Raw genomic sequence first — 16,129 nt, 5'->3', positions numbered from 1 at the left:
GGTTGGTTGTTTATTGGTCTAGCTTGTTGCCACAGTATTCAGCCAAGAAAGGCTTGAGAAAACAGACTCTGGGGAAAATACAAGAAGACAGAATGACTGGCACTTGGAGGCCTCCAGGTATTAGGAGGCCTATGGTTAAGGGCTACATGGATTAAAAAGAGCACTGGACTATTGCCAGCCTCTTGCCAGGTTTCTGAGCCTGGGCTCCAGCCCGAGCAGGAACAGCTCCACTTTTAGCCCCATCGTGCAAGCCCCACAGTCCCAGGTTGACCTGAGCTCTGAAACTCAGTGCTGTGGGATTTTTTTTGCAGTGTAGACCTACCCTTTAAGAAGAGAAGGAGGGAGGGAGAAAACTCTAGTGTCTTTGGGATCCATTATTTATATGCCTTATTCTGGAGCCCAGTGCATTAGGGCTAGATGAAAGGAGCACTCCACAAATCTTCTAACAAGGCTGGTGAAAGGCCTCAGGACAGGGAACCCTCGCAGCAGAACTGCCATGTTTGCACAGTGTTTTGAAGATGTGAAGGGCTAGGAATGAATATGAGAGGTAGTCCCCTGTTCATAGTCCCAGGCATTTACACACTGTCTTTAAAGCACTTGCATATTTTGTGCTTGTGGTTGTTGATGAGCTCTGCATTCTTCGAGGCAAATGGTCAGATTTGGCTGCTTAAATCACACCTGCAAAATCTGGGCAAGCAAAGCCGCCTTTTGTGCATGTGAACTGGTTTATGTAATGCATAGCTGGGCACCACCACATTAAATTACCTGGTATGTCTATGTGTGTGTCAGTGTTAATTTTTACAGCCGTGAGTGGGCAATTTGTGTGGGTTCAAGTTACGCAGACGTATTTGAACATTTGCTTCTTGAAGTGAGGCATTTCTAAAAAAGCAGCAAATGGCTAAAGAAAGGTTTTGGTTCTGTAGACTGAATGGAGAGAAAGAAAAAGGGACATTTCTTTCTGGTTTTGTTCCTTCCAGGTGCCCGATATCCTGGCTATACTATATCGCCACATGCCTACTATCCAGGAGGGCAGGTTGAGGCAGTTCCTGGTGGAGGCAGTGTCCATTCTAGCTCACCATCACCAAGAGGCAATGATCTCCAGCCTCCTCAGCAAAGGTCTGCCGATGGACAGGTATATACCGCTACCTATTGCATTCATCTTGGTAAAACATGGATCCCACAGCTTTACTAGGAGATGTAGGGCTTCATTTAAGCAGCAGACAGTTTGGGATCATTCCTAAGGGTTAATAGCCTGGCTCTTTCTGCAGGAAGGTCCAAGAACATGTTAAGGTGGGGTGCGGAGAGAAATTAAGTGTCATTCTGTTTCCATTCATTAATAGCTGCTTTGACATCCTAAAGACCTATCTTTACTGGCATAACTGGAGTGTATTGTTGGAAACATCTACCTCTCTAGACGCCTGAATTGAGCTCACTCTGGAAATGAGCAGTGGCTGTTGGTTTCCTGGTAGCATGACAGCTTCAAGTGCAAATCCCTGGCCGATTGCAAAGACTAGGGCCAATATTATCATCAGACCTCTGCTTGGCATCAGTGAGGGTGTGGCTGCTAGAGCAGAGTTGCCATCCTTGGTACTTAAAAGTGGACTGGAAGCAGATCCATCATTTCGTTTAAAGATCCCTAACTGAGTTATCAGTTATCAGTGCTGGAATCTAAGACCATAAGAACAGCCATACTGGGTCAGACCAAAAGGCCATCTAGCCCAGTAGTCTGTCTTGCGACCGTGAGCAGTGCCACATGCCCCAGAGGAAATGAACACAACAGGTCATTGTCAAGTGATCCATCCCCTGTTGCCCAGTCCCAGCTTCTGGCAAACAGAGGGTAGGGACACCATTTGTGAAGGGGACATAGGATGGCCGTGAATATTCGTTCTCATAGTTGTATGTCCATCGAGTAGGAATCTGGCTTTTTTTTCATCCACTTGCCTTCCAAACCCTAGATCTTTGGGAGCCACATGCTCATGATTCCATATTGACTGGGAAGTGGAGAAAACAGGAAGTGAGGTTGGCGTTCTGCGTCCTGTCCTTCTAAAGTCTAGTATTAATGGTTAGGCTGCAGGAAGACTAGGTCACTTAACTTAGTTCTGTAACTGGAAACTCAATATTGAAACACGAGGAGAGTTAAAGGAGGACAGGACTCCTAACTCTCTCATCATAGGCAAGGAGAACATTTGGTCTTTACTAAAATATGACGCATTCAGTGTGAGCCACAAAAGTGTCCAGGGCTCACCTGTAACTTCTGTTAAACTGCAGTGACACCGCTGAGCTGTGGAGATCTCTGGGGGGAGACCCCTTGCTTGCCACTCAAGTCCTACGAGCCCTAATAGAGAAGATAAAGACTCCAACAAGAACAGAAGGCAGCATCACCTCAGAGACAGAAATTGACAGGCATTTGGCAGCTGCTGAACCTCTCTCAGTAAGTTAGATGACAGACACGTCTTTCAGGCTTTCCTGTGCCCTGTGATAATCCTGCTGATGGAAAGCGGGAAGTGTGGTATAATATTGGTGTGTGGGCACTTCTCCTCTGATGGACTGTTTCCCTGAGTCTGGCTCTGCTGTCTGTGGACCAAATACGGCAGTTTTAGCTACGTTACTCATTTCCTTAATACTATCTGGCCATTAGAAAGTCTTTGGAGCAGGTTTCTCACAGTGCTTTGCAAATCTTCCTTTGGACTCACAGCATGCCTTGGGAGGTCATACACATTTGTACAGATGTGGGAAAGTGAGCCACGAGTTAAGCAAGTTGCTCGCTGTCATTCAAGTTACTGGCAGAAGGGAGAATTTAGTACAGCAGATATCAGACTGGGAGAGAGGGTGTGATGGTGTTGGGAAGAGATCTCCTTTTTTACCATGCTCTCCTTTCAGGCAACATGTGCCATCTTTGAGGTGGTGTCAGCCCTGCAGTCGAGCAAAGCTGTGCAGGAACTGCTCCCAGAGTTGTTTCCTGTTCTCCTGCAGCAGGTCAGCCAAACCCTCGGACAAAAGCTGCCTTTGCCAACGAGAAGCAGCCCGAGCAAAATCCGAGAAGGGCCACAACTTACGGAGGGCAACCCTTGCCGGTAATTAGAAGGAAGGGAGAGAAACAAAGAGAATTCCAGTAGAGTTGTGTGACGCTCCCCAGGAGTTCCCAGGGTTACGAGGCACCTTACCATCACATGCCCTTCGAGTGAGGAAGTCTTGTCTGTGCCTGCTGTGGGTCAGTTCCCTGAAACTACCAGGCTCCGGCAAAACAAACGCTGCCACCCAGGCCTCCTCAGACCTCAGTCTCTTTGTACAGGTTAATGACAGGCACACACCAACCCCCGAGTCTTCTGACCATTCCGTAGAGTGTCCAGACCTTTATCCACTGAACTCCCACAGAATGATCAGGCCTGCTGTTCCCAATGGAACAGGACACACCAGTTTATTACTTCTACTTTAGACTCTACACTAGATACTTATACTCTGTACTGCAAAACTCACAGCACCTAGATATATTTCTAGTGAAAACAAGAACCGAGATTCTCAAAGAACAGAGATTCCAGTGACCGTGAGTAAGAATGCAAGCCAAAAATGGTTACATTTCAAATGAAATCATATCCTGCTCCTAGAAACTAAACTTAACCAACAGGTTAACCTCCTGTCTAAAGATGTTTCTCACCCAAAGTTCTCAACCAAGCCTGATCGCAACCCCTCTTTCATGAAGCAAATTCGCGGTCCATCTACTTCCTAAGTGAAAGATGTCCCCCAAATAGACTAGAGCAAACCTTTGATGTATACCCCAAAATTGGGTCCCCACCCCCTGTCTACTTCCTGCTACTTTTCTTTCTTTGAAGTTCTCACAGTCCTTCTCAACTGAATGTGAACCCTACATGCTTAATGTACATGTAAACAAAGAGATGGATAAACATTTCTTGCCTGAAAGAAAACCATTTTGTCACCTTTCCTGGTGACTAGTCCCAAGACACAGATCCTAAGAATGTAATTTTCAATGCATATCCATGACTCTTGGCACAGCATCTGTACATGCGTTTCACAATGATATTGGTGACATGGGCTTTTATTTGAGACTCATGGGGCAATCTTTTAGTGAGCTAGAATGTACGTACCAGGCCCCTCGGCACCCACTCTGTGCTCTCGCCAGTTAACACTAAGATTCCTGAGTCCTCAGTTGACTTCAGCTCTGGTAGCACATTCATGTACATTTCCCACCAATCTGACAACATTATTAGTTTCTCTTCTTGTTGTGTTTCTTTATTCCATGCCAACAAGGTGCTCAAATTACAGACTTCATGGTTTTATAATGTCTCTGAATTTTCCTAGGAAACCAGGATCTCAGCTCTGTTCACGGATGGGCAGCAGGTATCAAATAAACATAAGGAAGTACTACTTCACACAACACACAGTCAACCTGTGGAACTCATTGCCAAGGGGTGTTGTGAAGGCCAAAAGTATAACTGGGTTTAAAAAAAAAAAAGAATGAGATAAGTTCATGGAGAACAGGTCCATCAATGGCTATTAGACAAGATGGTCAGGGATGCAACCCCAAGCTCTGGGTGTCCCTAGGCCTCTGACCGCCAGAAACTGAGACTGGACAACAGGGATTGGATCATTTCATGATTGCCCTGTTCTGTTCATTCCTGCTGAAGAAGCTGGCATTGACCACTGTTGGAAGACAGTGTACTGGACTAGATGGACCATTGGACTGACCCAGTAAGGCTGATCTTATGTAGTGGCCACAGTGGGTCAGGTTTTCAAGATGGGTGCCTCAGTTTTGTCCACAAAACTTGAATTTGTTCAGATGGATGGGTACCCAGCTGGTGCTGCAGACACGAGTATATATTCTGCTCATGCTGTTGGCCCATGTGCAGGCCCATTTTAGGTACCTATATGTGACGGGGTGGTAGGCTGTGCCCCGGCCTCTTCCATGGACACAGACTGCTCTGAGTCCCTCCAAAGTGTTCTAGGGATGCCTGCTCCTGAGATGCTGGTGGTAAGGGCTTTGATGACTGTTTGACCCCAATGGATGATCTTAAGTCACCTTTACGCTTGACCTTTGTTTTCTTTCTCCTCCCTCTTGTCTATACTTTCGTGTCTAGGTTCCTCCAGCCCCTTTACGTATATTTCCTCTTTACCTGGCCCTTCAGGTTTTATTTCCACCCTCCTGGGCCTCCATACCTGCCTTGGTGTCCCTGTTAGAAAGGGATTCCAGCCTATGCCCAGTAGAAGGCAGTGGGGCAATCCATCCACTACCCCTACATGTTTCTGCCTAAACTTCCCCTTAATTTTCAGAGTCACCTCTGCCATTGGGCAGAATTTATTGTCCCCATGGACCTGGTATTCAGTTTTGATCCTACCTCTGGGAAGTATCCAGTGGGGTTTCACTAACTCCTGCCTGATTAGCAAACAGGATGAAGCTGTGTCCATTAGTCCCTTTGGTGGCTCCTCCCTACCCAGACCGATACGGTAGGTACTTTCTTTTTTCTTCCCTGCCTAGGAGTCTTGTCCCAACCACAAAACTGGGCAAACCCACAGTCCATTTTCGGACAGTCTCTTTTTAGATGTCCTTCAGGTCCATGTCGGAAGCACACCGTAGGCCAAGCTCCCACTACAGTTCCTTGAGGCTCCTCCCTCTTCTTCTTGCTGCCCTTCCCAGCAGTAGGCACTCTGGTCCTTCTCAGATCTAGTCCCTTAAACCACTGACTCACTCTGGGAATGTCCGCCTCTGCAAATTCCTCTCACTTTAACTGTGGGGTCCAGATGAACTGGCTGGCGCCACAGAACCCATACTCGGGTATGCTCAGGGAGACTCTGAAGAAACTTCCAGAACCATGGAGTCCATGATCTCCCCCACAGTCTGAGTATCTGGCCTTACCAATGAGTGGCCCAATCTTTTAATTTCTGTCCAAATGCACAGAGGCATAATCCCTCAATCCATCTTTCAACTCTACATTTCTGGCAGTACTTTTCTGTGGACAGGCCCCACCTCGTCCAGCATGGCTGCCTTAATCATGTCATAATCTCTTGCCTGCTCATCACTAAAAGCCCTATATGTGCTTCCCCGGTTAAATAGGGTGTCAGCTGAAGGGCCCACATTGTTCTGTCCCTAGGAGGTCTCACTGCTCCTCCTTGAAGAGTAACCAAAAACACATCGGGGTTGTTCGCAGGTCCCATTTTACAGTCTGATCTCCTGTGCCTGGTTTCCATTTCCTGTCACGGGACTCACCAAACTTTGGAGGAGTTGTTGCCAGACCTGGGCTTGCTCCCGTATAAATTCCTGCCGACTCTTTTGCTGTTAAACCTCCCAGGCAAGGAAAGGCTGTTTTTCTGCCTGCTGGGATTGTTGGAAGGTCTGTCGGGTCCTCTACACCAGTGATCTCCAAACTAGGGTGTGCGGGATGATCCCGGGGGGTGCGTGGGAGCAGTAGCGCCGCCGGACTGCATTCCGCCATTTTTTTCCTTCGGCAGCAGCTCTGCACGTCCACGGCTGGTGCTCCCCTCTGGCGGCCCGCCTGCGGCGGGTCTTCCATCGGTGGCGTGTCTGCGGCAGGTCACCCTGGGGGTGCGAGAGCCAAAACGTTTGGAGACCACTGTTCTACACCAGCAGTTCTCAACCGGGCCGGTTTTAGGGGGTCTGCCAAGCAGGGTTGGCTTTAGACTAGCTGGGGCTCAGCGCAGAAAGCTGAAGCCTTGAGCCCAGCACCTGCACTAAAGCCCCAAGCCCCTGCACCCTGTGGGATTAAAATCTGGAGCCAGGAGCCCCAAACTCTGATGCCTGGCGGGGCAGAGGCCTGGAACTGGGCCACGGAGTATTTCTAGCATGTTGAGGGTGGGGGGAGGCTCAGAAACGGAAAGGTTGAGAACCCCTGTTCTACACTTCTCTTTGCTGCTTCATCACCCATTTCAGTGTTCCCTCCATCACCTGGACTGCCAAACCTCTACACCGGCTTCTCCAACAGGCTCTCCATTTGCATAGATAACAGGGAAATCCCTGATGAGCCCCCAGCTGTGACAGAGAGGGGTGTTACACCCCCATGTCTTCCACAAACACAGACCGCGTTGAGACTTTTTTGCTTGTAAACACCAACGTATAGTCTATTTAATCCCCCTACCAATACATAGCACCTTTATATTGTATCTCAACTTTCTAAACTCTTCTCCAAAAGTCAGGTGGGGGGTAAGGTGTTTCCACTCAGAGACCTCACTTTGTCAGGCTCTCCTAGCTTTTTGTCTTTCTGTTTCTCTTAGGGTGACCAGACAGCAAGTGTGAAAAATCAGGATGGGGGTGGGGGTGGGGGAGGGAATAGGCACCTGTATAAGATAAAGCCCCAAATATTGGGACATCTGGTCACCCAAGTTTCTTTCTCTGTCTGTTCCCCTCAAAGGGCTCCTGCCCATGTCCTTTTATACAGTTTCCCTGTTAATGGAATGATTGGTTCCTTGACTCACTAGCCCCAGTCTGACCTCGTAATCAGGTACACCTCTATCCAATTAGGCCTTCTGTGAGGAACCGAAGTAGTACGAATAGTGACCAGAGTGCTGACTCAAGTGCAAACCCTCAGCACTCTGTCACCTCATATCTGGAGATATGACCCCAAAATGTCCATTAGTGATCACCACACTCTATGCCCCCTGTTTCTGGGTCCTGATCATGTATCTTTTCCATATCACTGTACTCTGCTAGTGCCCATACTCCTTGCAGAAAGAGAAAAAGGACTGCAAAATTTTGTCCCTAGCAAAACTAGTCCTATGAGATGTATGAGACTGAAACTTACCTCCCAGCATCAAGTCCTTCCAGGGACACTGGTGTCCAGGACATTGCCAATGGATGAACTGCCGATTGAACAGCAGACCTGAGAAGTAACCGGGGCTTCCTGACTCTCTGTTCAAGCTGCACCTTCCTCCTGATTGCTGCAGTTCTGTGCCTCTCTTTCCCCAGGCTTCCTATCAAAGCATTAGAAGTTGTGCTTTTCAAGGGTGGGAATGAGAGACTGGTGAGAGCGCTCAGGAAGCAGAGGACTTGGACTCTTGTGGAAAACCCCAAGACTCACCATGAGGGAGTGTGTCTGCTGGTGAGGTAAGAGATCTAGGAGGCATCATTTTATCCTTGGGAATGAGTAGCCAATAGAGTGGCTGAGAGGGAACCTCCCATTTATAGCTTTGTGGGCGGGGAGTGCGGGGGTGTCCTGGGTGGAAACACACAGCTCCCACTCCTAGCTATCAGAGCTGTATGCTCAGAGCAGCTGAGTTTTTGAAGTGTGCAATCTAGCCCATGAGCAGTTTCTTTTGTCTTCCAGTATTCTGCTAAGATCTGGACTCATAACACCTGAGATCATACAGAGCCTCCTCCCCTGGGTGAATTCCCCCTCAGAAAACCACCGAGTCACCAGCACAGCTTTCCTTGCCCAGGTAAGACACAGGGCTCTGAAGAGCAGTTTCACCATTAGACTCTTGTCTGCCTTTCTTTCGGGAGTTGTACAGTTCAGTTCATAGGAGGAATTGTCATTTTAGACAGTAGAATAGGTCCTCCTTTATATGGAAACCTCACCAGGAACTTCACGATACCTTTCTGAGTCCTTCTCTCTCTGTGGTTTTTATTGCCGTCATTGCCTATACTAGCTACACAGCCACAGGTGCTGGCTGAGAGAGATACGGACAGAGTTTGGATGAGTGGACCTCTTCTGCCAAGTCCTAGTGCTGATCCTAACCAACAGCTCCTGATTTTGGTTTAGCTCAGCACATCTTCTGAATGAACCGAGCGTCCTAATACTACCAACCAAGCAACCTACAACTACATTAATGTCTATCTTAGGTTCTCATTACTCTAGTATCTGAGGACCTCCAAACTCTTTAATGTCTGTATCCCCACCACACTCCTGCGAGGTAGGGAAGCACTATGTTTCCTATTTTACAGGCAGGGAACTGATGCACAGAAGGGCTAAGTGACTTGCCCAAGGTCACACAGGAAGTCTTTGAGGGAGCAGGAAATGGAACCTGGGTCTCCTAAGTCCTAGACTAGTGTGGGGATACCTGCTGGAGCATCCTCCCTTTCCACAGTCTTCCTCCAACATCTGCATCATATTTCCCACTTAAGCTAAGCAACTATCTTCGGGGCTTATCTGGTTCTAAGAAAAACAACCTCTCTGTGCCTGTGATGAGCTGTACCTGGGCTTTAAGGCTCCTTACAAGAGGCCCCGTGGTCCTACTACACCCTGCCCCAGGAAAAGAGCCCCCAATCTGGGTCTGTCTAGAGAGGCCTCATGAAAGCAGCCAATCCGAGCCCCTCAGGCTCGGCTAAAAGGCGCTGAAGGGCTTTAGCAGGTCAGTTCCTGGCAGGAACTGGAGGGGCAAGAAAGGGCGCTGCTCTCTGGCCACAGAAATTCAGGGGACAGCCAGAGTTTGATTCTGGCAGCCTTTACTTAAGCTGGGTTTTCAGGAAGAGAGTCCCAAAGAACTTTAACCCTGAGGTGAGGGTGAAGCTAAAAGTGGCCGGTAGGAAGAAGCGACAATGAACTGAAATCAAGCAGTGCCTAGCTCCTGTTTATAGGATCCATGGTTTGGAACCCAGAGTTAGGGGCAGGCCCAGGTTCCCCTACCACCAACAGTGGCCTAAGCCCCATGGAGGGGACAATGCTAATGGAGAGCTTGAACAAAGGGCAGAATGTAAAGGACCCAGAGTTGGGGCTGGAGACCCTAGTGAGGGCAATGGGACTGTTCTTGACTACCCCAGAAGGGGTTCATTTGGACTTTGGGACTCAGCCAGAGGCCTGAGCCCCGGAAGACTCACTGAGGACGGCTGGCAGGGTGCACCAGGGGTGAGAAAAGGACTGTGATACCATACCCAGCCACTAAGAGGCTCTCAAGAGGTGAGTGGATCCCTATTCTAGTGCCCAAAAGGAAAGCTCCATGTTTTGTAGACCTTTCTCATTTGTGTGGAATACTAAAGTTAGAGTGTATTATGTGCCAAGTATCAGAGGGGTAGCCATATTTGTCTGTATCCTCAAGAGTGGGGCTGTAGGAGGACTCCTTGTTGTTTTTAGTGTATGACATGTCTGCTCAAATTCTATTCCCAATCTTAATGATTCTATTGGGGCTAATGGACAGGTTGATTTTCTTTCAGCTAATGAGTGATCCCATGCTCAGGGAGAAGAAGTTCCTTAAGCCAGTCTTACACATCTTGGAAGAAAAGTCCCATGATAGGAACAGCATTGTCCGGCAGATGGCTGTAAGAGGCCTGGGAAATTTAGTCTATGGGGCGCCTGAGAAGGTAAGAGAGAATACTGACTAGAATGCAGCATAACTAGAGAAACCAAGGGAAATAGTTGTTCGGAGTTTACAGAGGCTGCACACAATGCACTAGGCCAAATTCTGCTCTCTCACATACCCGAGTAACCTCTTTGCAGTCAATACAGAGCAAGCTAGATCCTTTGCTAAGCTGGGCATAAGCAAACAATCTGTGCACTTTAATATGACCATGTGTAAATGTCTCCATCTAGGAACAAAAAATGCAGGCCATACTTACAGGATGAGAGACTCTATCCCAAGAAGCAATGATGCTGAAAACCACTTGCGTCATGGCAGAGAATCAGTTGAACATAAGGTGTCCCAATGCGAAGTTGTGGCCAAAAGGGCTGAAATGATCCTTAGAGGCATAAAGAGAGGAATCTTGACTAAGAGTAAAGAAGTTCTTTTCCCTCTGAATATGACACTCATGTGAGCACGGCTGGAATGCTGTGCCCAGATCAGGTGTCCACAATTCAAGAAGGATGCTGATAAATTAGAGAGGATTCAGAGAAGACTCCCAAGAATTCTCAAAGGACTGGAAAAGATACCTCTAGTGATAGACTCACGGAGCTCAATCTATTTAGCTTTACAAAGAGAAGGTTAAGGAGTGACTTGAGGACAGTCTAGAACTACTCACATGGGGAACACATTTTGAGAATGGGTTCTTCCCATTAGCAAACAAAGGGATAAGAAGATTCAATGGGGGAAAATGAAGCTAGACTAATTCAGACTGGTAATAAGGCATTGATTTTTAATGGTAATTTTAATTAACCATTGGAACAATTTACCAAGGGTTGTAGTGGATTCTCCGTCACTAGCAATTTTAAAATCAAGATTGAACGTTTTTCTAAAAGATACACTCTAGTTCCAACAGAGACTATTTCGGGGAAGTTCAATGTTATGCAGGAGGTCAGACCGGATAATCACAAGGGTTCCTTTTGGCCTTGGAATCTAAGTAACTAGGAATCTAATAATAGGATGACACAGGTGTATTATGGCACCAAGTTTGGCTCATTGTAGCTCGAAGCTGGTCTGAAATATAGCTATAGGTCTCCGGGGGGTGGGAGGGGGAGAAGAAATCCCCACAGTTTCATAACTGCTAAAGAAAACGTATTAGAAGTGTGATCAGTGATAAGTGTTCTTTAATGTCGTATGTTTGTCCAGGTGAAAAAGCACAAGAAGTTTCTTATGGTCATACTGATCAGGGCCTTAAGTGACCCTTTCAGTTCTGAAGTCATTGGCGAGAGCATGAAAGCAGTGGCCAAAGTCCTGAAGGAGCTGAAAGAGAAGGACATAGGTTCTTCCTTCAGAGACCTCACCCAACAGATCCGGACCTACTTTGACAACGTATGTGACCAGAACTCTCCAGCCCCAGTTCAACCGATCTTGATTAGACTCCATTTACTCCCTGGGCATTGCTCATGTCAGAGTGAAGAGATGTTTCGGCCCCAGGGAAGAGAGGTGTTTTACGGAGGAGGAGAACATTAGGAGGATGGGGATGACATCCCTGCTCCCACAGTCTCCCCCTTCTGTTCTTCTTTCTTGCCACTGAGAACCTCAAAGAAAGTCTGAATACTAGATTAGGTAGCTAGATAACCATGAAAAGTGGGTTCCAAGGTACAATAGAGAGTGTTGGGCCTGCTCTATACCATTTTTACGTGAGAGGGTTGGAATGATTCCGTTTTGCAGAGAATTTTGAGATTTCAAATTTTGGTTTTGTTCCTATTTGTGGGAATCCCTCTCCCCAAACTTCAAAACTCTTTGTGAAACACAATGACTATTCTCAGCCGAGCTCTGTTGAAAGCCTTGGGTCCGGGCAGTCTGCTCTCAGACTATCCCGGTGCTGGGAACCCAGGAAACTGTGGGAGCTAGAAGTGCTAGGGAGTTGCAAATTTGAGAGCCAGGGTCCCAGACGCTGGGGGTTTGGAAGCCCACGATCCCAGTCAGCCTGCTAGATGGGCTTCCAAGGAGCTGAATGGGTGCACTGGCAAGACAGCAGGCAGGTTTCTAAGGACCCTGCCTGGCTTCTGGAGGAATTTCATCCAAATGGAACTGTCGCTAAAATAGTTTGATGAATCAGCAAATTCGAATCAAAAATTAGTTCATGAAAGTGTTTCCGACTAGCTGTAGTTGGAATCCCTCGACTTTAGCGTAGAAGAGATGGCTGTGCGAGGAACATGATGTGATTGTCCCTTAGTTACTAACTTGTGGGGCTTTCTTGGCTGTAGGAGGACGATGCTCTTCGTTTATTGTCCTTTGTCCTATTTGGCATCCTGGCCCGCCTGACCAAAAGAAAATGGAAGGGCTATTTCGCCGAGCAGGTTAGACAGAGCTGGGTCACACTTCTGCTGCACCTGCAAGACCCGAACCCCAGGGTTTCAGTGGTAAGACCGAGAGTGACTTATTTACTAAGCCAAAGGAATTTTCCTCCCAATGCCAGGGGAGCTCTGCTATTCCTGCCTGCTGTGGAGGCCCAAATTCTCCCCTCAGTTCATTGCCCTCCTGCTGAGTCAGTTCCCGCCAGGTTGGTCCATGGCTGCCTCACCAGAATCCAGGATAGGTCATGGGTCTGAGCCCGACAGCTCTCTATTCCTGTCTGTCTCTGCATCCCAGGCCCCTGCCTCCCCAGAACAGAAGAGAGACCTGGTGAAGCAGCTTTCCTAGGTAGATCTGTTCCAAAAAGACATTGATGCTACCTCCAGGTTGCAGTGGAAGCTCTCCCCTCTATTAGTCATTCCTGCATGTTTTCTGCCAATTACATCCAGATGAATCCCTTTTTATCCTGGAATAGATGAGCAGTCAAGCAGATGAGTTCCCTTTGAATGACCATAGCACTCCGTAGGGAACAATGAAATGGTGTGACATGCTTTCTTTTTTTCAGGAATGCAGAGCTACGTTTCACCTCTGTGTCCCGTTTTTGGGACTGAAGAGGCTCCAAGCTGCCGTGAATCAACACCTTGATGGTACAGCCGAGCTGAAGCCTGAAGAGCTCCAGGTGGACATTTGCAGACACCTTGTGAGTGAGCTGTTGAAGTGTCTGAGATTCTTGACTGGAGTGGCATGTGGTGGTGTAGAGGTGTGGGGAGGATGTGTGATGGGTAATGGAAATAACGGTCAGAGTGGGATATATGACTGAGGGTGACGGGAAATGTAAATCTGCCACAGATCCCCATTTTTCCCACGTCCACCCAGTCACCTGTTCTTTCTCTGATTTACCTGTGGCTCGTAAAAGCATGTGCTGGCAGTCAAAGGGCACTTCTAGCCAGAGAGAGCTCATGTGTCCCTGATTTCCTCTAGGCCAAAGAGAATGCCGAGCTGCTGGAGAACTTGTACAAAAGCACCATCACATACTTCTGTAGCAGCTGGGAAGAGATCCGGGCAGTTGCAGCCAACTTAGCTGGTGAGAGATGATGCCCAGTGTCCCTTTTGGTATTCCCATTGAGGGAGAGAGAAAAAAATCCCACTGTGCAGCACTGAGCTGCCATTAATCTCTCTGTGCCTCAGCTTCCCATACATAAATGGGGATGTTAATATCCCTATCTCTCCAGTGTGGTGGTCGGAGGAAATCATGACTTGCTATAAAGTGCTTTGGGATTGTTGCAGGGAGAGCATGGTGCAGTCATTTAGTCGTAGAGGCTGGGACACTGTCTCGTAGGGCATGTTTACACTTGGAGCTGGGGGTCTAATTCCCAGCTTGATGAGACATACCCGCACTAGCCCTGAGTGCTAAAAATAGAGAGTAGCTGCGATGGCAGGAGCAGCAGGAGGTTTAACCACCCCAAGTATGATCCCATCCAAACCCCAAAGTCGATTCTCAAGGTGGCTAGCTCCTCCCACTGCTCGTGCTGCTTTAGCTACATTCTAATTTTAGCATGCGAGCGCTGTCCGAGCTAGAGTGGGCCTGTCCCATTGAACTGGGAGTGATCCCCCTCGCTCAAAGTGCAGACCCACCCACAGTGTTGCTCAGTGCTCTTCACTACTACTTCATCATTGGGAGGCATGCAGCCCACCTGCCCTCAGCGCCTGCTGTTTCAGGTTCCTGGCCACACCACCTTGTCAAGGAGGCAAAAGGTTCCTCCGCTTTGGCCCTGTGCCCTCTTCTCCCAAGCATACCCAGGTGAGACAGGCAGGCATTGTGGCCTAAGTCTCACCTATCAGTCACCTTGTGGGATCCCTGCTTAGAACTCACTTATTCCTGGCCCCAGTCCTTTGCTCAGACCACTAGACCAAGACACTAGCTTAGTATGTCTCCAATAACTGACAGCAGTGGCAAGAGGAACACAGACTCTTTAAAGCAAATGGGTTTTGTGTAAACATTCTTAAAAAAAAAAGTCTTTCTCATTCTCTTCAGTGTGGACTCTAAACTGCACTAGCATCCTCTTGCCCACAGCTCACCCTTAGGCCCACAGTAGGAGAGGCCAAAGACCTGTCTAGGGGCTGCTAATATCACTTTGCACTCAACAAGGGAAGGTTTTATGGTTGTTGTTTGTTTTCCATTGTGTATTTAGGCATCATCCTGGAACACATAGACAGGCAGCATATGAAATGGCAAGACCTGGAACATCTGCTGATGTGTAAGTAATAAATACAGCTGAAGTTCTGCTCATCCGTGAGTTCTAAAGGAATTTAGCTGACAAGCAGCAGTAACCGATACCACTGGTGCAAAGTGCATCAGCCACACACCAAAGGACAAATTCACTCTTGCCCAGTAGAAAGTCAGCTTTAATTTCCCCTGAAGGAGGCAGCTGCAGAGGGTGTGATGTGAGTCCGTGCATCTCCTGGTTGTTCTGGCAAGGCCCCCTCCGCAGCCAGTGCTATCCACTCTTTGGGCTTTATTGGCTCTCTGTGGACTCCCCAGGTGAGGAGAAATTGTAGCCACTTTCTGCTACTCCCAATTTCCCACCAGCAATTTTTCTTCCAGTAGGTGCCCTGCATCCTGCACAAACCAGCTTGGACCTGGCCTCTGTTCAATTCCAGGGTTATTGGAGCTCAGACAGTGGCTCCTGAATAGAGAAGGAAAATAAACTTAAAAGTGGAAGCTATTGAAACAATGGACCTTCTTCCATTTACAGCAGAGTGGATGACTTTCTGGTCGAGTCAGGGCCTCCCCGCTTGTTGGGAGCATGGAAGGGAGCCAATGGAGGAACCTAAAGCTTTCTTTATATTGGAGAGCTTCTGTAGCGTGGTATTCAGAGGTAGTAAGTCTCCAGCTATTTCAGGCACAGGTGACAATATGAAAAGTGAGGCATATTCATCTCTCATGTATTTTCCATCCCAATAGAAGGACTGAGCCCAGTTTCACATTTTACCATGTGATCATTCTGCTCTGGTACTTCAAGATTCTGTGGTCACGCTTAGCTGTGATTTGACAGTCTGTACACTAACATGTTGTCCTCTGTCATTTCAGCTCTCCAGGTCCTCAGGAAAGACCCAAGTCCCTCTGTCCAGCTGGTGGCAACTGAGGTCCTAAATGACATCTGTCCTGGCCGAGTGCTTGGGGAATGAAGCGGGAGACAAAGAGAACAAGGCGCTCCAGTAGTAGAAGGGCCCTACCGTCAATCAAACGTTAACCCCACCCTTGGCCCTCGTAAGCCTTGCCCACCGGTCACTGGAAGTCCCAAGCCATGAGGTATTACTTCCAGGGTCAAGGCAGACAAATGACCGGAAGCAACGTGTGTCATGTGACCCCTCTAAGAACTCCTCCCATTGTCCTCTACCAATCGGGATGGGTTTTGCCCTGATAGGAACGCCCCAAGAGAAGATTTGACCAATCAGGGGGAGTTCCGGGGCAGGATGACCTGTCTGGAAGTGGTTCGTGTGACCCCTCTAAGAATACCTCCCACCACGGTCT

General features: G+C 48.1%; 1 protein-coding gene across 1 annotated transcript in view; it reads left to right on the top strand.

Moving 5' to 3' along the window:
* Nucleotides 1-15,809, top strand: part of LOC141975259 (maestro heat-like repeat-containing protein family member 2B) — a 56,818-nt gene extending 41,009 nt beyond the window's left edge. Inside the window, exons 16-27 of the mRNA XM_074935559.1 lie at nt 978-1,132; nt 2,269-2,431; nt 2,881-3,074; nt 7,934-8,071; nt 8,292-8,403; nt 10,115-10,261; nt 11,443-11,625; nt 12,507-12,662; nt 13,160-13,294; nt 13,576-13,678; nt 14,787-14,852; nt 15,686-15,809. Coding sequence (XP_074791660.1) covers nt 978-1,132; nt 2,269-2,431; nt 2,881-3,074; nt 7,934-8,071; nt 8,292-8,403; nt 10,115-10,261; nt 11,443-11,625; nt 12,507-12,662; nt 13,160-13,294; nt 13,576-13,678; nt 14,787-14,852; nt 15,686-15,783 — 1,650 coding nt within the window. The 3' untranslated portion in view covers nt 15,784-15,809. The remainder of the gene's footprint in view (nt 1-977; nt 1,133-2,268; nt 2,432-2,880; nt 3,075-7,933; nt 8,072-8,291; nt 8,404-10,114; nt 10,262-11,442; nt 11,626-12,506; nt 12,663-13,159; nt 13,295-13,575; nt 13,679-14,786; nt 14,853-15,685) is intronic.
* The last annotated feature ends 320 nt before the right edge of the window (nt 15,810-16,129 follow it).

Source organism: Natator depressus, chromosome 20, assembly GCF_965152275.1.
Source record: "Natator depressus isolate rNatDep1 chromosome 20, rNatDep2.hap1, whole genome shotgun sequence".
Lineage (NCBI taxonomy): Eukaryota > Metazoa > Chordata > Testudines > Cheloniidae > Natator > Natator depressus.
Note: the sequence above shows the minus strand (reverse complement) of the source record. Positions and strands in the feature narration are given on the sequence as shown.